The sequence below is a fragment of the Mobula birostris genome, unplaced genomic scaffold, assembly GCF_030028105.1.
Source record: "Mobula birostris isolate sMobBir1 unplaced genomic scaffold, sMobBir1.hap1 scaffold_1217, whole genome shotgun sequence".
Lineage (NCBI taxonomy): Eukaryota > Metazoa > Chordata > Chondrichthyes > Myliobatiformes > Myliobatidae > Mobula > Mobula birostris.
In genome coordinates, this window is record NW_027274258.1 from 6,148 (window position 1) to 33,786 (window position 27,639).

Sequence of the window (27,639 nt, forward strand, 5' to 3'; positions counted from 1 at the left end):
ATGCGCACACAGGGCCGGTCTTTTCTCCCGCGAAGGGCTGTCCGCGGCACTTGCCGGAGGTGAAGCCCGGTTTGCAGCATCTGCCGCAGACGGACTGTGGGGACCGGGTGGTACGCTGATTGAGGCAAGGAACTGGCGAGGAGAGCGGCTCCGGGACGGCAGCGGCTGCTGGAGGGTGCGGGGTGGTGTCGGGGGCCGGCTCCGGCGTGGTGGATGTCTCTCTCGGGAACTAGGGCAGGGATCTGGAGGGATCAGTGCAGGTCCCGGGGAGAGTGGACGGGTCCGAAAGAGGCAGTGGGAGAGGATGGAGCCCTGAGACAGGGCCTGTCCTGGGGAAGCAGGAGGTGGGGGAATGTGTCCCGGAGGGGAGGGGGGGAATGTGTGTCCCGGGGGGGGGAATGTGTGTCCCGGAGATGGGGGATGATGGATGATGTGTCCCGGGGGGGGGATGTGTCCCGGAGGGGGGGGGGAATGTGTGTCCCGGAGATGGGGGATGATGGATGATGTGTCCCGGGGGGGGAATGTGTGTCCCGGGGGGGGGAATGTGTGTCCCGGAGATGGGGGATGATGGATGATGTGTCCCGGGGGGGGAATGTGTGTCCCGGAGATGGGGGATGATGGATGATGTGTCCCGGGGGGGGGATGTGTCCCGGAGGGGGGGGGGAATGTGTGTCCCGGAGATGGGGGATGATGGATGATGTGTCCCGGAGGGGGAATGTGTGTCCCGGAGATGGGGGATGATGGATGATGTGTCCCGGGGGGGGAATGTGTGTCCCGGGGGGGGGAATGTGTGTCCCGGAGATGGGGGATGATGGATGATGTGTCCCGGGGGGGGAATGTGTGTCCCGGGGGGGGGAATGTGTGTCCCGGAGATGGGGGATGATGGATGATGTGTCCCGGGGGGGGGGGGAATGTGTGTCCCGGAGATGGGGGATGATGGATGATGTGTCCCGGGGGGGGGATGTGTCCCGGAGGGGGGGGGGAATGTGTGTCCCGGAGATGGGGGATGATGGATGATGTGTCCCGGAGGGGGAATGTGTGTCCCGGAGATGGGGGATGATGGATGATGTGTCCCGGGGGGGGAATGTGTGTCCCGGGGGGGGGAATGTGTGTCCCGGAGATGGGGGATGATGGATGATGTGTCCCGGGGGGGGAATGTGTGTCCCGGAGATGGGGGATGATGGATGATGTGTCCCGGGGGGGGGATGTGTCCCGGAGGGGGGGGGGAATGTGTGTCCCGGAGATGGGGGATGATGGATGATGTGTCCCGGAGGGGGAATGTGTGTCCCGGAGATGGGGGATGATGGATGATGTGTCCCGGGGGGGGAATGTGTGTCCCGGGGGGGGGAATGTGTGTCCCGGAGATGGGGGATGATGGATGATGTGTCCCGGGGGGGGGATGTGTCCCGGAGGGGGGGGGAATGTGTGTCCCGGAGATGGGGGATGATGGATGATGTGTCCCGGGGGGGGGATGTGTCCCGGAGGGGGGGGGGAATGTGTGTCCCGGAGATGGGGGATGATGGATGATGTGTCCCGGGGGGGGAATGTGTCCCGGAGGGGGGGGGGAATGTGTGTCCCGGAGATGGGGGATGATGGATGATGTGTCCCGGGGGGGGAATGTGTGTCCCGGAGATGGGGGATGATGGATGATGTGTCCCGGGGGGGGGATGTGTCCCGGAGGGGGGGGGGAATGTGTGTCCCGGAGATGGGGGATGATGGATGATGTGTCCCGGGGGGGGGATGTGTCCCGGAGGGGGGGGGGAATGTGTGTCCCGGAGATGGGGGATGATGGATGATGTGTCCCGGGGGGGGAATGTGTCCCGGAGGGGGGGGGGAATGTGTGTCCCGGAGATGGGGGATGATGGATGATGTGTCCCGGGGGGGGGATGTGTCCCGGAGGGGGGGGGGAATGTGTGTCCCGGAGATGGGGGATGATGGATGATGTGTCCCGGGGGGGGAATGTGTCCCGGAGGGGGGGGGGGGAATGTGTGTCCCGGAGATGGGGGATGATGGATGATGTGTCCCGGAGGGGAGGGGAATGTGTGTCCCGGAGATGGGGGATGATGGATGATGTGTCCCGGGGGGGGAATGTGTCCCGGAGGGGGGGGGGGAATGTGTGTCCCGGAGATGGGGGATGATGGATGATGTGTCCCGGGGGGGGAATGTGTCCCGGAGGGGGGGGGGGGAATGTGTGTCCCGGAGATGGGGGATGATGGATGATGTGTCCCGGGGGGGGGATGTGTCCCGGAGGGGGGGGGGAATGTGTGTCCCGGAGATGGGGGATGATGGATGATGTGTCCCGGGGGGGGAATGTGTCCCGGAGGGGGGGGGGGGAATGTGTGTCCCGGAGATGGGGGATGATGGATGATGTGTCCCGGAGGGGAGGGGAATGTGTGTCCCGGAGATGGGGGATGATGGATGATGTGTCCCGGGGGGGGGGAATGCGTGTCCCGGAGATGGGGGATGATGGATGATGTGTCCCGGGGGGGGAATGTGTGTCCCGGAGATGGGGGATGATGGATGATGTGTCCCGGGGGGGGGATGTGTCCCGGAGGGGGGGGGGAATGTGTGTCCCGGAGATGGGGGATGATGGATGATGTGTCCCGGGGGGGGAATGTGTCCCGGAGGGGGGGGGGGAATGTGTGTCCCGGAGATGGGGGATGATGGATGATGTGTCCCGGGGGGGGGAATGTGTCCCGGAGGGGGGGGGGAATGTGTGTCCCGGAGATGGGAGATGATGGATGATGTGTCCCGGAGGGGGGGGGGAATGTGTGTCCCGGAGATGGGGGATGATGGATGATGTGTCCCGGAGGGGGGGGGGAATGTGTGTCCCGGAGATGGGGGATGATGGATGATGTGTCCCGGGGGGGGGGGGAATGTGTGTCCCGGAGATGGGGGATGATGGATGATGTGTCCCGGGGGGGGAATGTGTGTCCCGGAGATGGGGGATGATGGATGATGTGTCCCGGGGGGGGGAATGTGTCCCGGAGGGGGGGGGGAATGTGTGTCCCGGAGATGGGGGATGATGGATGATGTGTCCCGGAGGGGGGGGGGAATGTGTGTCCCGGAGATGGGGGATGATGGATGATGTGTCCCGGGGGGGGGGAATGCGTGTCCCGGAGATGGGGGATGATGGATGATGTGTCCCGGGGGGGGAATGTGTCCCGGGGGGGGGGGGGGAATGTGTGTCCCGGAGATGGGGGATGATGGATGATGTGTCCCGGGGGGGGAATGTGTCCCGGAGGGGGGGGGGGGAATGTGTGTCCCGGAGATGGGGGATGATGGATGATGTGTCCCGGGGGGGGAATGTGTCCCGGAGGGGGGGGGGAATGTGTGTCCCGGAGATGGGGGATGATGGATGATGTGTCCCGGGGGGGGAATGTGTCCCGGAGGGGGGGGGGGAATGTGTGTCCCGGAGATGGGGGATGATGGATGATGTGTCCCGGGGGGGGGGGGAATGTGTGTCCCGGAGATGGGGGATGATGGATGATGTGTCCCGGGGGGGGAATGTGTCCCGGAGGGGGGGGGGGAATGTGTGTCCCGGAGATGGGGGATGATGGATGATGTGTCCCGGGGGGGGAATGTGTCCCGGAGGGGGGGGGGAATGTGTGTCCCGGAGATGGGGGATGATGGATGATGTGTCCCGGGGGGGGGGGAATGTGTGTCCCGGAGATGGGGGATGATGGATGATGTGTCCCGGGGGGGGAATGTGTCCCGGAGGGGGGGGGGGAATGTGTGTCCCGGAGATGGGGGATGATGGATGATGTGTCCCGGGGGGGGGGGAATGTGTGTCCCGGAGATGGGGGATGATGGATGATGTGTCCCGGGGGGGGGGGGAATGTGTGTCCCGGAGATGGGGGATGATGGATGATGTGTCCCGGGGGGGGAATGTGTCCCGGAGGGGGGGGGGAATGTGTGTCCCGGAGATGGGGGATGATGGATGATGTGTCCCGGGGGGGGGGGAATGTGTGTCCCGGAGATGGGGGATGATGGATGATGTGTCCCGGGGGGGGGGAATGTGTGTCCCGGAGATGGGGGATGATGGATGATGTGTCCCGGGGGGGGAATGTGTCCCGGAGGGGGGGGGGAATGTGTGTCCCGGAGATGGGGGATGATGGATGATGTGTCCCGGAGGAGGGAATGTGTCCCGGAGGGGGGGGGGAATGTGTGTCCCGGAGATGGGGGATGATGGATGATGTGTCCCGGGGGGGGGGGGGAATGTGTGTCCCGGAGATGGGGGATGATGGATGATGTGTCCCGGGGGGGGAATGTGTCCCGGAGGGGGGGGGGAATGTGTGTCCCGGAGATGGGGGATGATGGATGATGTGTCCCGGAGGGGGGAATGTGTCCCGGAGGGGGGGGGGAATGTGTGTCCCGGAGGTGGGGGATGATGGATGATGTGTCCCGGGGGGGGGGGGGAATGTGTGTCCCGGAGATGGGGGATGATGGATGATGTGTCCCGGAGGGGGGGGGAATGTGTGTCCCGGAGATGGGGGATGATGGATGATTTGTCCCGGGGGGGGGGGGAATGTGTGTCCCGGAGATGGGGGATGATGGATGATGTGTCCCGGGGGGGGGGGGGGAATGTGTGTCCCGGAGATGGGGGATGATGGATGATGTGTCCCGGGGGGGGAATGTGTCCCGGAGGGGGGGGGGGAATGTGTGTCCCGGAGATGGGGGATGATGGATGATGTGTCCCGGGGGGGGAATGTGTCCCGGAGGGGGGGGGGAATGTGTGTCCCGGAGATGGGGGATGATGGATGATGTGTCCCGGGGGGGGGGGGAATGTGTGTCCCGGAGATGGGGGATGATGGATGATGTGTCCCGGGGGGGGGGGGAATGTGTGTCCCGGAGATGGGGGATGATGGATGATGTGTCCCGGAGGGGGGGGGGAATGTGTGTCCCGGAGATGGGGGATGATGGATGATGTGTCCCGGAGGGGGGGGGGGAATGTGTGTCCCGGAGATGGGGGATGATGGATGATGTGTCCCGGGGGGGGAATGTGTCCCGGAGGGGGGGGGGAATGTGTGTCCCGGAGATGGGGGATGATGGATGATGTGTCCCGGGGGGGGGGGGGAATGTGTGTCCCGGAGATGGGGGATGATGGATGATGTGTCCCGGGGGGGGGGGGAATGTGTGTCCCGGAGATGGGGGATGATGGATGATGTGTCCCGGGGGGGGAATGTGTCCCGGAGGGGGGGGGGAATGTGTCCCGGAGATGGGGGATGATGGATGATGTGTCCCGGGGGGGGGGGGGAATGTGTGTCCCGGAGATGGGGGATGATGGATGATGTGTCCCGGGGGGGGAATGTGTCCCGGAGGGGGGGGGGAATGTGTGTCCCGGAGATGGGGGATGATGGATGATGTGTCCCGGGGGGGGAATGTGTCCCGGAGGGGGGGGGGGAATGTGTGTCCCGGAGATGGGGGATGATGGATGATGTGTCCCGGGGGGGGAATGTGTCCCGGAGGGGGGGGGGAATGTGTCCCGGAGATGGGGGATGATGGATGATGTGTCCCGGGGGGGGGGGAATGTGTGTCCCGGAGATGGGGGATGATGGATGATGTGTCCCGGGGGGGGAATGTGTCCCGGAGGGGGGGGGGAATGTGTGTCCCGGAGATGGGGGATGATGGATGATGTGTCCCGGGGGGGGAATGTGTCCCGGAGGGGGGGGGGGAATGTGTGTCCCGGAGATGGGGGATGATGGATGATGTGTCCCGGGGGGGGAATGTGTCCCGGAGGGGGGGGGGGAATGTGTGTCCCGGAGATGGGGGATGATGGATGATGTGTCCCGGAGGGGGGGGGGAATGTGTGTCCCGGAGATGGGGGATGATGGATGATGTGTCCCGGGGGGGGGGGGAATGTGTGTCCCGGAGATGGGGGATGATGGATGATGTGTCCCGGAGGGGGGGGGGGGAATGTGTGTCCCGGAGATGGGGGATGATGGATGATGTGTCCCGGGGGGGGGGGAATGTGTGTCCCGGAGATGGGGGATGATGGATGATGTGTCCCGGGGGGGGAATGTGTCCCGGAGGGGGGGGGGAATGTGTGTCCCGGAGATGGGGGATGATGGATGATGTGTCCCGGGGGGGGAATGTGTCCCGGAGGGGGGGGGGGAATGTGTCCCGGAGATGGGGGATGATGGATGATGTGTCCCGGAGGGGGGGGGAATGTGTGTCCCGGAGATGGGGGATGATGGATGATGTGTCCCGGGGGGGGAATGTGTGTCCCGGAGATGGGGGATGATGGATGATGTGTCCCGGGGGGGGAATGTGTCCCGGAGGGGGGGGGGGAATGTGTGTCCCGGAGATGGGGGATGATGGATGATGTGTCCCGGAGGGGGGGGGGAATGTGTGTCCCGGAGATGGGGGATGATGGATGATGTGTCCCGGAGGGGGGGGGGGAATGTGTGTCCCGGAGATGGGGGATGATGGATGATGTGTCCCGGGGGGGGGGGAATGTGTGTCCCGGAGATGGGGGATGATGGATGATGTGTCCCGGAGGGGGGGGGGAATGTGTGTCCCGGAGATGGGGGATGATGGATGATGTGTCCCGGAGGGGGGGGGGAATGTGTGTCCCGGAGATGGGGGATGATGGATGATGTGTCCCGGGGGGGGGGGGGGAATGTGTGTCCCGGAGATGGGGGATGATGGATGATGTGTCCCGGGGGGGGAATGTGTCCCGGAGGGGGGCGGGAATGTGTGTCCCGGAGATGGGGGATGATGGATGATGTGTCCCGGGGGGGGAATGTGTCCCGGAGGGGGGGGGGGGAATGTGTGTCCCGGAGATGGGGGATGATGGATGATGTGTCCCGGGGGGGGAATGTGTCCCGGAGGGGGGGGGGAATGTGTGTCCCGGAGATGGGGGATGATGGATGATGTGTCCCGGGGGGGGAATGTGTCCCGGAGGGGGGGGGGAATGTGTGTCCCGGAGATGGGGGATGATGGATGATGTGTCCCGGGGGGGGGGGAATGTGTGTCCCGGAGATGGGGGATGATGGATGATGTGTCCCGGGGGGGGGGGGAATGTGTGTCCCGGAGATGGGGGATGATGGATGATGTGTCCCGGGGGGGGGGGGAATGTGTGTCCCGGAGATGGGGGATGATGGATGATGTGTCCCGGGGGGGGAATGTGTCCCGGAGGGGGGGGGGAATGTGTGTCCCGGAGATGGGGGATGATGGATGATGTGTCCCGGGGGGGGAATGTGTCCCGGAGGGGGGGGGGGGAATGTGTGTCCCGGAGATGGGGGATGATGGATGATGTGTCCCGGGGGGGGAATGTGTCCCGGAGGGGGGGGGGGAATGTGTGTCCCGGAGATGGGGGATGATGGATGATGTGTCCCGGGGGGGGAATGTGTGTCCCGGAGATGGGGGATGATGGATGATGTGTCCCGGGGGGGGAATGTGTCCCGGAGGGGGGGGGGGAATGTGTGTCCCGGAGATGGGGGATGATGGATGATGTGTCCCGGGGGGGGGAATGTGTCCCGGAGGGGGGGGGGAATGTGTGTCCCGGAGATGGGGGATGATGGATGATGTGTCCCGGAGGGGGGGGGGGAATGTGTGTCCCGGAGATGGGGGATGATGGATGATGTGTCCCGGGGGGGGGGGAATGCGTGTCCCGGAGATGGGGGATGATGGATGATGTGTCCCGGGGGGGGAATGTGTGTCCCGGAGATGGGGGATGATGGATGATGTGTCCCGGGGGGGGAATGTGTCCCGGAGGGGGGGGGGAATGTGTGTCCCGGAGATGGGGGATGATGGATGATGTGTCCCGGGGGGGGAATGTGTCCCGGAGGGGGGGGGGGGGGAATGTGTGTCCCGGAGATGGGGGATGATGGATGATGTGTCCCGGGGGGGGAATGTGTCCCGGAGGGGGGGGGGAATGTGTGTCCCGGAGATGGGGGATGATGGATGATGTGTCCCGGGGGGGGAATGTGTCCCGGAGGGGGGGGGGAATGTGTGTCCCGGAGATGGGGGATGATGGATGATGTGTCCCGGAGGGGGGGGGAATGTGTGTCCCGGAGATGGGGGATGATGGATGATGTGTCCCGGAGATGGGGGATGATGGATGATGTGTCCCGGGGGGGTAATGTGTCCCGGAGGGGGGGGGGAATGTGTGTCCCGGAGATGGGGGATGATGGATGATGTGTCCCGGAGGGGGGGGGGGGAATGTGTGTCCCGGAGATGGGGGATGATGGATGATGTGTCCCGGGGGGGGAATGTGTGTCCCGGAGATGGGGGATGATGGATGATGTGTCCGGATGATGGATGATGTGTCCCGGAGGGGGGGGGGGAATGTGTGTCCCGGAGATGGGGGATGATGGATGATGTGTCCTGGAGGGGGGGGGGAATGTGTGTCCCGGAGATGGGGGATGATGGATGATGTGTCCCGGAGGGGGGGGGAATGTGTGTCCCGGAGATGGGAGATGATGGATGATGTGTCCCGGAGGGGGGGGGGAATGTGTGTCCCGGAGATGGGGGATGATGGATGATGTGTCCCGGGGGGGGGGGGGAATGTGTGTCCCGGAGATGGGGGATGATGGATGATGTGTCCCGGGGGGGGGGGATGATGGATGATGTGTCCCGGGGGGGGGGATGTGTCCCGGAGGGGGCGGGGGAGGATGATGTCCCGGAGGGGGGGGGGAATGTGTCCTGGAGGGGTGGGGATGATGGATGATGTGTCCCGGAGGGGGCGGGGGAGGATGATGTCCCGGAGGGGGGGGGGGAATGTGTCCCGGAGAGGGGAGATGATGGATGATGTGTCCCGGGGGGGGGGATGATGGATGATGTGTCCTGGGGGGGGGGAATGTGTCCCGGAGAGGGGAGATGATGGATGATGTGTCCCGGGGGGGGGGGGGGATGATGGATGATGTGTCCCGGAGAGGGGAGATGATGGATGATGTGTCCCGGGGGGGGAATGTCTCCCGGAGAGGGGAGATGATGGATGATGTGTCCCGGGGGGGGAATGTGTCCCGGAGGGGGCAGGGGAGGATGATGTCCCGGAGGGGGGGGGGAATGTGTCCCGGAGAGGGGAGATGATGGATGATGTGTCCCGGGGGGGGGGGATGATGGATGATGTGTCCTGGGGGGCGGGGGGAATGTGTGTCCCGGAGAGGCGGGTGTGAAGGAGACTGCAGATGGAGAGTGTAGCCTGTTCTGGGAGGAGAGTACAGGAAGACAGGGACTGGAGCTTGGGTGGTGCTGACGGAGGTCCAATCACAGTTTGACCACAGGGACACTGGATTGTGTTCTGGGTCAGTATTTTACCCGTCCCTTGGCACGGTGTGGTAACGTGCAGGCTGTATGTACCTGTGGGGGAGGATCTCGTGTATGATCTTCAGATATCTCCAGTTACAGGTGGAGTGGACGGCTGGTGAAAATACACATGAAGAACAAGAGCCCCTTGCTGGACGCTCGCCTGAAGCACCGAGTAAAACAGGTACTTAGTGGGGTTTGTTCTCCTGAATGGATCACAAAGAAGTAATGAGATATTATGGGGGGGGGGAAACGCTCAGAACAATGAACTTAATATGATACAGTTCCACATGCATTTTGATGGTGAACATTGCTGAGCTACAACTACTGTCTTCAACTTAAAGGGCAGTTTTAATGGCTCGAAGGTGCAGTTGCCTTAGGTGAACTTGGAAAGCAAGCTGAAAGACTGGTCAGTTCAAACTGCTGACCCATAACGCTTAGCAGGAGTTTAAACCAACTAGGAAGAGCAGCTTTATGGAAAAGAAACAACTTGTGGCTGACAAAGGAGGTCAAAGATTATGTTAAATGGAAAAATAGAGCTGAGAAAGTAGCAAGGGCAGGGTAGGACAGAGGACTGGGAAGTTACTTTTGGATCCTGTAGTGTAAAAAAAGCAAGCTTACCAGAAAAAATAAAATTGAATTAAAACTTGTGTAACATCAAAAGAAACAGTTTCTGTGGATATAAAGAAGAATCAGATTCAAAATGATTCCAGGTACAGGGATGAATTTGTAAAAATCCCAATCATGGAATAAAGTAGCAGAGAAACTCAAGGGACTCGGGGTGTATACTTTGTCAGGTCCCGATGGCCTATACCCAAGAAATCTACAGGAAGTGGTTGCAAGAGATAGTGGAGCCATTGCTTGATGTTTTTAAAGAACTTGTTAGATTATGAGCCATGGCTCCTTTGTTCAAGACATGATGGAAATTAAAGGCTTGTTAGTTTAATACTGGAGTCAACAATAATAAACTATTCCTTGAGGAAACTACGCCTGCAGAACTGTGGTGTTGTGGCCATTACAGAGACACAAAGGCAGGAGTGGCTGATGGATGTCCCAGGGTTTAGGTGTTACAAAAGGGACAGGGCGAGAGGTAAAAGAGGTGGGGGAGTGGCGTTGCTAATTAGGAATAGTATCATGACAGCAGAAAGGGAGGACGTCATTGAGGGATCTACTGATTCAGTTGGGTGGATGTTAGAAACAGAAAGGGGGCAGAAAGTCACTCTTCCATATGTCACCCAATAGTAACTAGGTCACCGAGGAGCAGATCAGGAGGCAGGTTTTGGAAAGGTACAAAATAACAGGTTATTGACATGGGTGATGTCAGCTTCTCTATTATTGATTGGCAACTTTTTAGTGCATGAGTTTCAGGTGGTAGAATTCGTTCAGTTTGTTCAGGAAGGATTCCTGACGCGATATGTGGACAAGCCAACTAGAGGAGAGGCCATGCTGGATCAAGCAGTAAACCATGAACCAGGTCCAATAAGATGTCTCCCAGGCGAATATTTCAAAGACATTGACCGGAGCTACCTGACCTTTAGCATAGCCTTGGACAAGGATAGGAACAGAAACTGTGGGAAAGTATTTCATTGGGTGAGGGCTAGTTACACTGTTGGGAATTTGGGAGTGTAAGTTGGGAACAGATATTCTCAAAGAAATGCACAGTGGAAATTCGGAGGCTTTTTAGGAAGCACTTTCATGGGGTTTTAGATTGGTTGGTCTCATTGAGGCAGGTAAAGCACGATTGGCAAGAGGTGGAAGGAAGCATATTTAAGGTTCAAGAAGGAAGGATCAGACGGGGCTTTTGAGAATTATAAGGTTGGCAGGAAGGAGCTTAAGTAGGGACATAGGGGAATTAGAAGGGGACATGAGAATGCCTTGGCAGGCAGTGTTAGGGAAAACTCCATGGCGTTGAAGGACAGGAGGATGACTAGAGTGAAGGTAGCTCTGACCACGAATAACACAGCAAGTTGGAGGTAGGGGAGGTTGTTAGTGAATACTTTGCCTCAGTGTTCACCAGTGAGAGGGACCATGATGTTTGTGAGGACAACATAAAACAGGCTGATGTTCTGAAACATGTTGACATTAAGAAAGAGGATGTGTAGGAATTTTTGAGAAACATTATGATAGCTGATCCCTGGAGCCAGGTTACTATGGGAAGAGATTGCTGCGCTGTTGGCAGTGATCTCTGTGATGTCCTCACTGGCCACAGGAGTAATAGCAGAAGAACGTAGGATGGCAAATATAATTCCTGGATACACAAAAGGCAATAGGGATAATCCTGGGAATTATGGACAAGTGAATGTTATATCAGTGTTGGATAAACTATTGGAGATGATTCGTAGAGACAGGATTTATGAGCATTTGGAGAAGCATAGTCTGATTAGGGATAGTCAGCCTGGGAGTGTGAGCGGTAGGTCGGACCTGATTGACTACCTTGAGGAAATGACAAATCAAATTGATGAAGGTTGAGTGGCTGATGTTGTGTGTGTGGATTTTAGCAAGGTTTCCCATGTTAGTCTCATTCAGAGAGTCAGGAGGCATGGAAACTTCTCTGTGTGGGTTCGGAATTGGCTTGCCCACAGGAGAAGGCCTTTATTGCAAAGAGTTTAGTCAGGGAAAAAAAATCGATGGTTCAGACAGCATCTGTGGAGGGAAAGGGGAGATCGACACTTCAGGTCAAGAGCCTGTGTCAGATGGCGGTCATGGGAGGGTGAGTGAAGTTTGTGGAGTTTCCCTCTTTTGTCACACGTCTCCTCTCTCCATTGCAGTACCTCAGTAACAGCAACAGTCAGTATGTGGACATCGGCGTTCTGGCTGCTGACCTCCAGCGCCAGTACAGGTGAGCTCCCACTTTGTATTCTGACCATTTTTTCTGCTCCCCTTCCCCAGCGAGCTCTACTCTTCCCAAACACACCTGACAGATACTGTGCCAGTTTTCTGCTCTTGTGATGATCAGAATAGATGGGATGAAATGACCGGCGTGTCTTTGGACTTTCAGGAAGCCTTCCAGAAGAAGCAATATGAGGATATTAAACAATGTATGGGTATGGAGACAGTGTGTGTGTTTAATCTCTCCCTATGTGCGATACTCTCGGTCTTTGTGTGAGGCAGAGAGAGCAGAGGCTGTGCATGGGGCAGGGTAGTGAAGGAAGGTGAGTCAAAGGAGGTCACATCCTGCTGGGATAAGTGGGCCATTTGTGCCTGGTGAGATGTCAGGAGTAGGGGTGGGTGGGTGTGTGTGTGTGTTGAGGTACTGAAGCTGTGATTGCTGAATTTACAGCTGATGCAAAGGTAAGTCTAAGGAGAGTGGAGTTGAGTATAACTTGACTATGTGAATTGACAGAGGTTTACCAAGTGGAATTTTGTGCAGTGTTTCATTTTGATTGGCAAAGTAAGCTCTTGATTTAAACAGTGGGGAATTCCACGGCTGAGACACAACTTAAGGCTGATTTGTACTTGTGCGTATCAGCTTACACTGGAGCCTACACAAGTGGGCTACGCCGTTGTGAGCATTTATACTTGTGCATTGGTGCGCGCATGCGTGGTGTGCACGAATTGCTCTGCATCGCTCTGCAATTCGTGCACGTCACGCATGCGCGCACACCTGCCCGTGCAAGGCTTCACAGTCCTGGTAGTCTTTCTCGGGGTAAACAAGTTTAAAGCAAGCGTCTTTTTTCATAAAAGCAAAATGTGTCCTCCATAATTTCGGAGGCCTGTAAAGCTTTATGGAAAGCATTGCAGCCAGAGTTCCTTCCCTGCCCTTCAATCGCCCAATGGGAAGCTATTGCAGTGTAGGAGGAAATGTGATGCTACCAAGCGGACCAATCACAGTTGTTGCGGTCTGCGTTGCCGCGACGCGCAGTTACATTTTGGGAGAGGTGCACGTCAGGCTATGGCGTAGGGATCGGCGTAAGGATCAGCGTAGGCACTACGTAGGGTTCGCGGCTACGCCGTACCTACGACATCGATTTGATGCACAAGTATTGTGAGGGGATCCAGGAGTGCCCCTATTAACTGTTTGAAGAGAGACAGAGAGTCATCTAGCATTGATGGTTTGTTTGGAAAGGAGAGAGAGAGACGAAGATTGACGGTTGGACTGACACGGGAGTTAACTTTGGAGTTTTACTTTGGAGATAAAAACTGAGCAGCTCGAAGGTTGTTATGGTGACCAACAGGACATTATTGATGTTACTTCCAAGGACTTGTTGCCTGTTCGCATTCCTTTACAGGCAAAGGAAGGAGGGACTCTTTGAATGACAGGTGATGCTTAGCCTGGTGAGATAAATAGGAGGTCAGATGATACAGACTTCAGACACATGATCGGGACACTGAACGAGCATTGTTGTGCCCGCAGAGAAAGTGGGTTTTGGAGGATCGATCAGGCGGATTGATCCAATTGCTCTGCCAGTGAAAAATCAAAGGCAAGACTGGTGGGGAGTTGCCCATATGTCCGACCCTGGCCTGGGTAGACAGCTCAACCACACCGAAGTACGGTCCCCTTTGGTGTTAAAGTCACAGTCGGTGACTTGTGAAGGATTTCAGAGGACAACGAGGAAATCGACGACAGCAGCTCACCTGAAGACTCAACTCACTCTCTCTCTCTCTGTCTCTCTCTCTCTCTCTCTCTCTCTATCGCTATTCAACTACATACCACGAACGGAACTTTACTCAACATCGTAAGACTGTATCTTTTTTACCCCTAGACTTAAAGAAGCTTGGTTTTCATACATATTTCTCCACACTTACTGATTTACTTACTTATATATGTAATTCTTGCTAACCTGTTTGATTTATCTTCACTTGGTTTACTGTATTGTGTAGTTATTAGTAAATATTATTAGTTATTAGCAATACTAGACTCCAAAGTGGTTTCTATTTCTGCTGGTTTCTTTATTCCCGTCACGGGGTATGTGACAGTATAAATCAGCCTTTAGAGGTAGTCACAGGCAGCAGAGGAACTGTTACAGGATTGCCTTGAGTCAGTGGACTGGGCTGTTTCAAGAACTCATCTGAGAACCTGAATGACTCCACCAGGATCATTAGACTTAATTAAAACAGCTGTGGATGATGTGCCCCCATGAAATCATTCAGGATTTTCCCCAATCAGAAGCCCTAGATGAACAATGAAGTCCGGAACCCACTGAGAGCCAGATCAGAGGCATTCAAGTCTGGAGATGTGGGTATGATCTCCAGAAAGCCATCTCTTGGGTGATGGAGATTCTGGACTAGACTGGAATCAACCAGGGATGCTGGACAGCTGTGGCAGCGTTTGAATGCCCCATAACCTCCTACAGAGTTAAGTCTTGTGTAATGGGGAAGCAGAGCAGAGCTTCCAGTTGAGCTCAATACCTTCTGTGCTTGCTTTGATCACCAGAACAGGGAGGAACTATTGAGCACCCCCAACCTCCCAAAGATCCCTTGGTCTCAGTACCTGAAGATGACGTGATGAGAGTGGATCCAAGGAAAGCATCTGGTCTGGTTGGAGTACCTGACCGAGAACTGAAGAGCTGTGCCAACCAACTGGCTGGTGTATTCACGGATATCTTCAAACTCTCGCTCTGGCAGTGTGTGGTACCAACCTGCTTCAAACAGGCCTGTCCTGTCCTGTCCATACTGCACCAACTGCCGTTGCTGGGCTAGAAATGTGCACGAGCAATGTGTGGTTAAGTGCCTTGCTCAAGGACACGACACGCTGCCTCAGCTGAGGCTCAAACTCGCGACCTTCAGATCACTAGTCCAATGCCTTAACCACTTGGCCACGTGCCACATGATTAAGGCATCAATCACACTGGTGCCCAAGAAGAGCGTGGTAACCTGTCTAAATAACTATTGCCCAGTGGCACTTACATCCACAGTGATGAAGAGTTTGAGGGGCTGGTGTTGAAGCAAATCAGCTCCTGTCTGAGTGGTGACTTGGATCCACTCCAATTTGCTGACTGAAGCAACAGATCTACAGCAGATGCTGTCTCATTGGCTCTTCACACAACCCTGGAACATCTGGTCAGCAAAGATACATACATCAGGATGCTCTTTATTAAGTACACTTCGGCATTTAACACCATCATCCTCTCAAAACTAATCAGTTAACTTCAAGACCTGGGCCTCAAAACCCCCTTTGTGCAATTGGATGCTGGATTTCCTCATGTAGACCCCGGTCAGTTTGGATTGGCAAAAACATCTCCTCCACAGTCTCCATCAGCACAGGAGCACTGCTGGGATGTGTGCTTAGCCCCCTGCTCCACTCGCTTTGTACGTAGGACTGTGTGGCTAAGTACAACTCTGACACCATATACAAGTTTGATGATACCTCTGTTTTAGGCTGTATCAAAGGGGGTGACGAATCAGCATACAGGAGGGAGACTGAAAACTTGGCTGAGTGGTGTAATAACATCCTCTCACTCAATGTCAGTAAGACCAAGGAACTGATTGTGGATTTCAGGAGAGGGAAACCAGAGGTCCATGAGCCGGTAATCATCGGAGGAGCAGAGGTGGAGAGGACCAGTAACTAAATTCCTGAGAGTCACTATCTCAGATGACCTGTTCTGGACCCATCACAAATATAATTGTGAAAAAAGGATGACAGGAGCCTTCCTCAGGAGCCTGCGGAGGTTCGGCATGTCATCAAAAACTTTGGCAAACTTCTGTAGCTGTGTGGTGGAAAGTGTGCTGACTGGCTATATTACGGCTGGTATGGGGACACCAATGCCCTTGAGTGGAAAATCCTACAAAAGGTAGTGGATGTAGCCCAGTACATCCCGGGTAAAACCCTCCCAACCATTGAGCACGTCTGCATGAAATGTTGCAATAGAGAAGCAGCATCCATCACCAAAGATCCTCACCACTCAGGCCATGCTCTCTTCTCACTGCTGGTAGTTACAGGAGCCTCAGGACTCGTACCACCAGGTTCAAGAATAGTTACTACCCCTCAACCATCAGGCTCTTGAACAAAAGGAGATAACTACACCAATTTAAGGACTCTTATCTTGTTATTTCATGCTCATTATTTGTTGCTATTTATTTATATCTGTATTTGCACTGTTTGTTGTCCATTGATGCTATTTACAGTTACTGTTCCATAGATTTGCTAAGTATGCCCGCAGGAGAAAAATCTCAGGGTTGTATTTGGTGACATGCATGTACTCTGATAATAGATTTTACTTTGAACTTTGACAAAGGGATAGGACAAGATTCACAAAGGGCTTTAGTGCAGGTGAACATGTAGTTCGGAAAGCTGACAGACATGATTATTTATTAGGTGAGGAATTGAATGCAAAAGTCTTTCTGAAGGCCATTATTGAAACCAGATCTGGAGAGCTTTCATACAGTCATAGAGCCCTTTGGCCCAACTGTCCTGTGCAACCAAGATTCCCATCTGAGCTAGTCCCATTTGGCCCTTATCCCTCTAACCCTTTTATATCCATGTCCTTGTCCAGGTGCCTTTTCAAATGTTATTAATGTACCTGCCTCCACCTCTGGCACCCCAGAGAAAACAACCCACGTTTATCCAGCCTCTCGTGATAGCACGTGTCCTCTAAACCAGGCAGTATCCTGGTAAACTCTGTTCTTTCTGTTCAGCAATACTGTTGAGGATCTTGCCCTTAACTGTGTACTGTCTTCTTTGCCCTACCAAGCTGGAACACCTCACATTTATCTGAGTTAAATGCCATCTCCCATTCCCTTACTAGACAGCATCCACTGTCCTATCCTCATCAATTTTTCTCATCACTTTGTCAAAAAGTTGGGAAGGCACGACCTACTATGCACAAAGCCATGCTGGCTTTCCTTAATCAGGCCATGGGTTTCCAAATGCTCATCTATCCTATCCCAAAGAATTTTCTTCAGCAATTTCTGTACAACTATTGGTCCATCGTTCCCAGGATTTCCCCTTGTTCCTTTCTTAAATAGAGGTACAACATTAGCCACTCGCCTGTCCTCCAGGACATCAGCTGTGGCTAGAGAGGACACAAATATACTGGTCAAGGGCCAAGCAGTCACATCGCTTGCCTCCTTCAATAACCTGAGGTAAATCCCATCAGGCCCTGGGGACTTATCCATGATAATACTCATTAGCAGGCCTAACACCCTAATGTATTTATATATTCAGCGCTGATCTCCTGGTCCTCCACATCCTTTTCCTTGGTAAATACTGAAGCAAAATGCTCATTAAATACTCATTAAGTATTCTTTGCATCCAGGCAAATGTTCTCCCTGTATTTTTGAGTGGTCCCATTCTCTCCTTAGTTATCCTGTTGCTCTTGATGTATGTATAGAATGCCTTGGGATTCAGCTTAATCCTACTTGCCAAGGACTTCTCGTGGCCCCTCCTGGCTTTCCTAATTCCCTTCTTTAGTTCTTTTCTGGCTTCTTTATACTCCTTGTGTGGTTAGTTTGATCCTAATTTCCCAAACTTTACATAATTTTCCTTTTTCTTCTTGACTAAATTCATCACCTCTCCAGACATTCAATGCTCTCTTACCTTTCCATCTCAGTCCTTCCTTCTATCAGGGACATACCTTTTCTGTACTCTCTGCAATTGAACTTTAAACACCCTCCACATGGCTTATGTGGACTTGCTGGATAAAAGGCATTTCCAATTAATACTTCTTTGTTCCTGTCTAATGCTGTACTCCAATTTAAAACTCTTCCACAAGAACCATACCTGTCCTTATCTATAGCCATCCTGAAAGTTAAGTAGTTGTGGTCACTGAAAAGGTGGTCACCAGGCCAGGCTCATTACCCAACTTCACCTCCAGTGCAGCCCCCCCTCTTGTTGGACAGTCCGCATATTGGTTAAAGAAAAGCCTGGATACACTCAACAAATCCTGCCCCACCCAAACCCCTTGCACTGAGAAGTTCCCAGTTTATATGAGGGAAGTTGAAATCCCCCATGACAACAACCCTATTTGCACATTTCATTAATCTGATTACATATTACAATGTTTTGGCATTGGGGGTGGGGGGGGGGTCTGTAGTACAATCCCATCAGTGTGATTGAACATTTCCTATTCCTGAGTCCCACCCAAATGGACTCAGTGTCTGACCCCTCCATTATGTCTCCTGAGTGCAGTTCTGATATTATCTCTGATTAGTAGAGCAACTCCCCACCCCCTTCTTACTTCCTCCTCCATCTTTTCTAAAACTTCGAAAACCTGGTACGTTAATCACCAATTCCTGCCCCTCTCTCAAACAAGTTTCAGTAAAGGCTACAGCAGCATAGTTCCATGATTTGGTCCATGCTCTAAATTCATCACCTTTACCCATAACACTCCTAGCATTAAAATAAACACGCTTCAAACTATCCAACCCATCGTGCCTGTTATTTCAATTTTGCCTTTCAATACTTTCCTGGCCATCCACTTTCTGGTCTGATCCTTCCTTGACTGATGTGGGGTCCTGATTCCTATCTATGCCCGATGATCTTATATACCTCTATAAAACCACCACTCATTCTCCTGTCCTCCAGTGAAAACAGGTCCACTTTGCTCAACCTCACTCCATCACTCAGTCCCTGAGTCTTGGCAACATCCTTGTAAATCAGCTCTGTATTCTTTCCACCTTAATAGCACTTTTCCCGTAGCAGGGTGACCAAAACTGAACCCATTATTCTAAATGCAGCCTTGCCAATGGCACAATTACAATGTAACCTCCTAACTTCTATGCTCATTGCCCTGACAGTGTAAGATTTGGTCTTATTTGAAAAAGGACGTTGGAAGCAGTTTGGAGAAAGTTCACTTGACTGGGCAGATTTGTCTTGGACTGGTTGGACTGGTTCTGCTTGTATCTTTTGAAGTGAGAGGGAGCAGTACGGAGAGGTTGAATAAACTTGGGTTGTTCTTTCGGGAGCATCAGACGCCTGTTGGAAGGTGATAAAGTGGCCTTAGGGGTAGATAGGGGAGATGGTCAGAGTCTTTCTCCCCAGGGTGAAAATATCAAATATGAGGGGGTGTAGACTTAAGGTGAGACAGGTAAAGTTTACAAGTTTTAAGAAGTTTGTGTTCCTGGGACAGGCTGTCAGGACGGGTGGTGGAATGAGACACAAGAGCAATGTTTAAGAGCTGTTTGAATAGACACGAGAAAGGGCAGGGTTGGGAGGGATACAGACCACACACGGGCTGAAACAGGCACCTTGGTCCATCTACTCCGTGCTGGTCTGGTCTTCTCCCTAGTCTCATTAAACTGTACCTGGACAGTCACCCTCTCATTATGTACCTATTCAGACTGTCATTGTGGCCAGGGGGGCTTGTTACTGTGGTGTTCTACATTGTACTAGACTGAAATACTACATTTTGTCAGGGTCGACGTAGAGAGATTGTTCCAATTGTGGAGAATCTATGAGAAGGAATCTTAGTTTATTAATGAGACTGTTCGTTTAACATGGGAAGGAATGTTGAGGTTGCCAGTCTTGCTCAAAGGGTGGTGGGAGACTATTTTAATGCAGACAAATTACAGAGTTGTGTTACATATGCATACTTTGACAATAAAATTAACCTTTGAACCTTTTGAAGGAGCAAGTGGTCATAGTGGGGAGGTAGGTCGGAATGTGGAGACAGTAATGCCTTCTCTTGTCCTTCCCTCATAGAATGGATTACGGACGCAGGAAGAGGAACGTCTTTCGGATCCAGGTGGAGAAGGGTGAGTCAGACATTCGGACGGTGGGGGTGGGTGCTCGGTGTTGTATCTGAGGGGTGCTGGGAACTGGCTCAATGTCAGGATCCCGTAGTGGAAAGGGACGGCTCCCACTGCAATGTGGTTGTAATCTCTGGGTGTTGGGGTCCCAGGGTGAAGGAGGACGGCAAATAGAGGAAATAGGTACAAAAGAAATATTTAAGAGGCATTTAGATAGGCACATGAACAAACAGGGTGGGTGATATGCAGACTAGTACCTTTGCTTCCTCAGAAGACCAAGGAAATTCAGCAGTCCCCTGCTGACCTTCACCAATTTTTATCTATGCACCATGGAAAGCATCCTATCCGGATGCATCAAGATCTGGTCTGGAAACCGTTTTACAGGAAACTGCAGAGTCGTGGGCACAGCTCAGTACATTATGGAAATCAGCTTCCCCATTCTTTCTACACTTCACTTCAACATAATCAAAGACTCTTCCCACCCTGGATGTTTTCTGTTTCCTCCCACTGGGCAGGAGGTATAAAAGTTTGAGAACGTGTGCCACCAGGCTTAAGGACACCTATTGTCAGACTTCTTGTACGCTAAAAGATGAACTCTCGAACTCCCAGTCGGCTTCCTTGTGGCTCTTACACTTTACTTGCCTACCTGCACTGCGCTTTCCCTGTGATTGTAACTCCATGTTCGGTATTCTGTTATTTCCTTTTGCTCACACACCATCTAAAAATTCATTGACACCACTGCTGTTGACAGACTCTCAGATGGTGACGAGGAGTCACACAGTGCCTATAAAGAGTATTCATCCCCCTTGGAAGTTTTCATATTTTACCATTTTACAACATTGAATTACAGTGGATTTAATTTGTCTTTTTGATAATGATCAACAGAAAAAGACTTTAGTGTCAAAGTGAAAACAGATCTCTACAAAGTGATCTAATTTAATTACAAATATAAAACACAAAATAATTGATTGCACAAGTATTCACCCCCTTCCAGTCAGTATTTAGTAGATGCGCCTTTGGCGGCAATTATAGCCTTGAGTCTGTGTGAATAGGTCTCCATCAGCTTTGCACATCCGGACACTACAATTTTTCCCTATTCTTCTTTACAAAACTGCTCAAGATCTGTCAGATTGTATGGGGATCATGAGTGAACAGCCCTTTTCAAGTTCGGCCACAAATTCTCAATTGGATTGAGGACTGGACTCTGACTTGGCCACTCCTGGACATTAATTTAACTTTGTTGTTTTTAAGCCATTCCTGTGTAGCTTTGCCTTTATGCTTGGGGTCATTGTCATGCTGGAAAAAAAATCTTCTCCCAAGTCATAGTTCTCTTGCAGACTGTATCAGGTTTTCTTCCAGGATTTCCCTATACTTTGCTGTTTTCGTAGTGTTACGTACCCCGTAACTGGGTTGCTAAACCAGCAGAAATGGATCACTCAGTTGGAGTCTGGATTACTAGAACTAAGAAAGTTTTATTAAAGAAACAAGCAACACAGTACTCTAATCAAAAGGATAATGAATGCAACAGTTCAGCAATGATAAACACACATGTACACAGAATTAAGATAACAGGATGAATCAAGCTCTATCGTTGTCTAGGGGTAAATGACCAGTTTCAAAGTGACGCAAAGTTCAGTTCAATTTAGTTCAGTTCAGTTCGCAGTAATCGCTGCTGTGGCGATGGACAGTGGGGGGAAGGAGAGAGAGAGAGAGCAAAAACAAATGAATATTCAAGGCTTCCACACAGACCTTCGCAGTCAGCTTTCGGGCGAGTCCTTTGTGATGTCATCTGAGGTCACCGACTGTGATCCCTCTGTTTCCAGATACGATCGTTTCCCTGCGCTGAACCCAGCACCCAGGCAAGGGTGGACACACGCCAGGTTCCCGCCGATCGTGCCTTTCCACCCTGTGCGTCTATGGCCCGGTACTTCCCACCGACTTGTGAGAGACGCACCGCTTCCAGGGTCTTGTTACCTCGGGTGTCGTGTGTGTCCTGCCTTAGCGAACCTGTCCCTTTTTATCCCCCTGCTGGGGTATCGCCTGTCCATCACTTCAAACAGTTCAGGGTTCAAAGGGGGAGCCAATCTTGACAGCTCTCCTTCCCCTTCATTAACATCTCCAAATGCTGCTCCATTGTTTTCCTTATCTCTCTCTCTCCTGAAGACAGGTGGCAGACCAACTGCTCATCCCACTGGTGCCAGCAGAGGACAGCTACATCGTAATCAATGTGTATTCTTGTCACAATAGTCATAGTCATACTTTATTGATCCCACGGAAATTGGTTTTCGTTACAGTTGCACCATAAATAATAAATAGTAATAAAACCATAAATAGTTAAATAGTATGTAAATTATGCCAGTAAATTATGAAATTATGAAAAAAATCCAGGACCAGCCTATTGGCTCAGGGTGTCTGACCCTCCAAGGGAGGAGTTGTAAAGTTTGATGGCCACAGGCAGGAATGACTTCCTATGACGCTCTGTGTTGCATCTCGGAGGAATGAGTCTCTGGCTGAATGTACTCCTGTGCCCACCCAGTACATTATGTAGTGGATGGGAGACATTGTCCAAGATGGCCTGCAACTTAGACAGCATCCTCTTTTCAGACATCACCGTGAGAGAGTCCAGTTCCATCCCCACAACATCACTGGCCTTACGAATGAGTTTGTTGATTCTGTTGGTGTCTGCTACCCTCAGCCTGCTGCTCAGCAGACAACAGCAAACATGATAGCACTGGCCACCACAGACTCGTAGAACATCCTCAGCATTGTCCGGCAGATGTTAAAGGACCTCAGTCTCCTCAGGAAATAGAGACTGCTCTGACCCTTCTTGTAGACAGCCTCAGTGTTCTTTGACCAGTCCAGTTTATTGTCAATTCGTATCCCCAGGTATTTGTAATCCTCCACCATGTCCACACTGACCCCCTGGATGGAAACAGGGGTCACCGGTACCTTAGCTCTCCTCAGGTCTACCACCAGCTCCTTAGTCTTTTTCACATTAAGCTGCAGATAATTCTGCTCACACCATGTGACAAAGTTTCCTACCGTAGCCCTGTACTCAGCCTCATCTCCCTTGCTGATGCATCCAACTATGGCAGAGTCATCCGAAAACTTCTGAAGATGACAAGACTCTGTGCAGTAGTTGAAGTCGGAGGTGTAAATGGTGAAGGGAAAGGGAGACAAGACAGTCCCCTGTGGAGCCCCAGTGCTGCTGATCACTCTGTCGGACACACAGTATTGCAAGCACACGTACTGTGGTCTGCCAGTCAGGTAATCAAGAATCCATGACACCAGGGAAGCATCCACCTGCATCGCTGTCAGCTTCTCCCCCAGCAGAGCAGGGCGGATGGTGTTGAACGCACTGGAGAAGTCAAAAAACATGACCCTCACCGTGCTCGCTGGCTTGTCCAGGTGGGCGTAGACACGGTTCAGCAGGTAGACGATGGCATCCTCAACTCGTAGTTGGGGCTGGTAGGCGAACTGGAGGGGATCTAAGTGTGGCCTGACCATAGGCCGGAGCAGCTCCAGAACAAGTCTCTCCCGGGTCTTCATGATGTGGGAGGTCAATGCCACCGGTCTGTAGTCATTGAGGCCGCTGGGGTGCAGGGACGAGGCAGGACGTCTTTCACAGTACAGGAACCCTCCGGAGCCTCAGGCTCAGGTTGAATACATGGCGAAGTACTCCACATAGCTGAGTACCTTCACAAGCCTTGCAGGGCCTGATGCAGTGAAGCATCCCCACAACATGATGCAGCCATCACCATGCTTCACGGTAAGGATGGTATGTTTTTGATGTGCATTGTTTGGCTTATGCCAAATATAGTGTTTAGTCTGACGGCCAGAAAGCTCAATTTTAGTTTCATCGTAGCATAGAACCTTCTTCCAGCTGACTTCAGAACCCTACATGCCTTCTGGCAAACTGTAGCCGAAATTTCATGTGGGATTTTTCAACAGTGGCTTTCTCTTTGCATTCTCCCATAAAGCTGAGACTGGTGAAACATCTGGGCAACAGTTGTTGTACGCGCAGTTTTTCCCATCTCAGCCACCGAAATGTGCAACTCCTCCAGAGTTGTCGTAGGTCTCTTGGTGGTCTCCCTCACTAGTCCCCTTCTTCACAGTCACTCCGTTTTTGAGGACGGGCTGCTCTAGGCAGATTTACATCTGTGCCATATTCTTTCCATTTCTTGGTGATTGACTGAACTGTACTCCAACGGATTTTCAGTGACTTGGAAATGTTCTTGTATCCATCTCCTGACTTGTGCTTTTCAATAACCTTTTCACGGAGTTGCCTGGAGCATACTTTTGTCTTCATGGTGTAATTTCTGCCAGGGTATTGACTCATCAGCAGTTGTACCTTCCAGATACAGGTGTAGTTTAACTACAATCAATTGAAATATCTTGACTGCACACTGGTGATTTCCATTTAACCAATTATGTGACTTCTAAAACCAATTGGTGCTGTCATATTAAATGGAGTGAATACTTATGCAATCAATTATATTTGTAATTAATTTAGATCACTTTGTAGAGATCTGTTTTCACTTTGACAGGAAAGGGTCTTTTCTGTTGATCAGTGTCAAAACGAAATTAAATCCACTGTGATTCAATATTGTAAAACAATAAAACAAGAAAATTTCCCAGGAGGCGAAATTCTTTTTGTAGGCACTGTACATGAGTGAGAGTGATCAGCTGGCTGAGTGGTGTGACGACAACAATCTCGCCCTGAGTGTCAGCACCGCCAGGGGATTGATGATGGGCTCCACAAAGGGGAAGTTGGGAGAATACATTTATTCAGGGGTCAGTGGTGGAACGGATGAACAGCTTCCAAGTTTTTGGGTGTCAACATCTTGGAGAATCACCGAGGGCTGTATACACAACCAGTTCCACCTCGGGCACGTCGCACCCTGCCATAGAGGACACTTTCAAGGTGGTAACATCCATCGCTAAGTAACCTCACAAACTGGGACATGACCTCTTGTTACCACCATCAGGGAGGAAGTACAGGAGCCTGGAGGCTCACACTCAATGTTTTAGTTAGAGCCATCAGATTTCTGAATTATTCAGAGCACAGATTTATTCCTCTTTTCCACTATTTATTTACTTTTGTAACTTGTAATATTTTTGTTTTGCATTGTACTGCTACTGCAAAATATATTTCATTATATATGTCTGATAATAAATCTGATTTCGACTAGCTTAATGTACCTGTGCATGAGTTGATCTATCTGGATGACATGGAAGAAAGCTCTTCCCACTGTATCTCAGTACCTGGGACAATTATAAACCAATACCTATACCAATAGGCCGGCAGGGAGAAAGGGGGCTGTGCAGGGCTTGGGGATCTGTGCTTTGGGGGCTGGTGCGGTAGGATCTTAGCAGTATCAGAGAGGGGTGAGGGTGCAGGGAATTGTTTGTGGGGGAGGGGCTCGGCAGACAGTGGGGTACAAGACTGTGGGTCTATTTTTGGGTCTGTCTCTGCCTGGGGAGGAGTGATTGTATCACAGAGGAGGGTAATTAGCCCAAACCTACCAGTCAAGGAGCTCCCCAGCCCAATCCCACCTTCCAGCTCTGGGTATGTGACCCTGTAACTCATGGGTCCTCAACGTCCATTGTGGGAGGGATCTCGTGCACCATTCCCAAACATCACCCACAGTGAATCCCTCTCCAATGAATCCCTCTCCACCTCCCCACCCACCTGCTTATTGTTGTAATGCCCTTTCATCCTCTGCTTGGGAATTAGGCGTTTCCTATACACATATCCTGTTAGTTATGTCTCCCCCCCCTCCCCCCCCCCACCTCCCAGACACTTCCAAAGGGAAAAAGCACTCAATTAGCCAACCTTTTCTCAAAGCTGGAGTGTCCCACATCCATTGCCTCTGCACCTTCTCCACTACAGACACGTCTTTCCTGGAGTGTGTCCGGCACTGTATACAGTACTCGCCCTGGTGTGATATACAGCTGTCGTATGCCCTACTCCTAGATTCTGTACCAGGGTTAATAATATTTCCAGGCATGAACCGATCTAACCTGTTACCTTGATTCACAACTCCACTGTCTTCTACCCTCATTCCCACTTTCTCACCTCCTGTCCCATCTGGTGTTCACCACTGACAGCTGCCTGTCCTGTCCTGTCCCCACAGTGTACCAATTGATCAGCAGCGAAGCCCTGGACTTTGAAGAGGAGCATCTCACCAAACGGGCCCGTCAGAGTCGTGATGACCATGGGTAGGGAACTGCACCTATTCTGATGCCTGTGCAACAAGGGGTCTCCCCAATCCAAGTCTCTCAGAGTCCTGTACACCTCCATCTGCTCCCCCTTCAGCCTCTTCTGGCTTACCCAGTCTCCCCTCACAGGCAGCAACATTGGAGACTGTGGGTTTAGAAGGAGGTGTCAGTGATTTGGGGGAGAATCGGAGAAAGAAACGTCCACCTAGTGCAGTTGGAATTCAAGCACTTGACTCACTAGAGCATAAAAGGCGAAGGATGAGGAGCTGGTAAATGGGATTAATACAGATGGGTGCCAAGGTCTGCAGGGACACGGTGGGCTGAGACTGATTTCAAGGCGGCACTCTGGAGGGCTCTGCCTTGCTGTGTGATGTGCTCATTCTGCAGTTGTCTCTGTGCGTCTCCCTGGACACACAGTTCATGCATCTGCAGGTTTATTGCAGGAACTGACCAAGACTCCCTCAATAGCACCTTCCACTCACCTACATGACCTCTGTCAGCTGGAAGCAGCATTTGGAAACACCACCCTCCAAGCCGCATCCTGTCCTGACTTGGCAATGTCCTGGGCAGCGTAGTTCGACGGGGCCTACTCCGTGCTGTATCACTAAATAAATCACAGTTCCTTGGGTGTCATTGGTTCAAACTCCTGGACAGCGTTGTCGGTGTACCCATACCAGTGGTTCAATAAGGCAGCTACCTTCTCAAGGACTTCGAGGGAGGGGGAATTAAATGCTGGCTCAGCCTCCAAAGCCAAGTCACTTGAATGAATATTGACAAAGGTGAATGGTGTTTTACTAAACTCTTCATTTGCTTTCTTTCCGTTGCGTAGTCTGTGCTGTTCCGGCCTTCAGTGTGTGTGATGGAATGGAGGGTGCTGTGTCGAGCCTTGAGGCATGGAAGCAGGTCCTTCAGATCACCACGGAGTAGTTATTTGCCCTTAACCCATTTGCCAGCACTTCCGAGTACCTATCTCCACCCACCCCTTCTCAGGACAATGTCTTTCCAGATTCCAACCACCCCTGGAAGAAATAAACCTTCCCCAGCTCCCAGTAAACTAACTTGTCTTTATCTTAAATCTGTGTTGTCTAGTTTCAGAGTACTGTGCCACAGGGAAAAGATTCCTACTTTGTCCCCCATCCTTGGCCCTTATAATGTTGCACACTTGTATCGTGTCCTCGGACTGCTTCGCACCAAGCTCCAAGCCTCTTCCACTCCAGGGAAAACAAATCCAGCCTCTCCAGTCTCCCCTCAAAACTGAAGTAGCTCCACCCCAGAAAACACCCTGGTCAATTTTGTCTGCACCCTCTCCGATGTAATCATGTCCTTTCCCTCCAGGCCATCCTGGATTACAAGCGGGCTCTGCTTTTGCAGACATCCATGAAGTGATTTGATCTGTAAGTTGGAAAATATTCAAAAAATCCTGATGTGATAACCATACCTCCATGGGATTGCAGTGACTGGCTGCTAAAGCACAAAAGACCAATTTTATAAAGGAAAGAATAATGACTATAAATGGGGGAGAGAACAAACTAGTTCTGT

The 27,639-nt window shown here is 52.4% G+C and overlaps 1 protein-coding gene across 1 annotated transcript; it reads left to right on the forward strand.

Moving 5' to 3' along the window:
* The first annotated feature begins 23 nt into the window (after positions 1-23).
* On the forward strand, positions 24-26,975 carry LOC140192368 (nuclear valosin-containing protein-like). The gene is made up of 6 exons (XM_072250023.1): positions 24-124; positions 9,349-9,436; positions 12,021-12,091; positions 19,832-19,884; positions 26,016-26,100; positions 26,930-26,975. The coding sequence occupies exons 2-6, from the start codon at positions 9,383-9,385 to the stop codon at positions 26,958-26,960; spliced, it is 294 nt and encodes a 97-aa protein (XP_072106124.1). The 5' UTR covers positions 24-124; positions 9,349-9,382; the 3' UTR covers positions 26,961-26,975.
* The last annotated feature ends 664 nt before the right edge of the window (positions 26,976-27,639 follow it).

Coding starts and splice junctions, on each gene's coding strand:
- LOC140192368 (XM_072250023.1), top strand. CDS start 9,383: ATGAAGAACAAGAGCCCCTTGCTGGACGCTCGCCTGAAGCACCGAGTA. Junction 9,437..12,020: donor TGAAGCACCGAGTAAAACAG/GTACTTAGTGGG, acceptor TCTCCATTGCAG/TACCTCAGTAACAGCAACAG. Junction 19,885..26,015: donor TCGGATCCAGGTGGAGAAGG/GTGAGTCAGACA, acceptor CTGTCCCCACAG/TGTACCAATTGATCAGCAGC.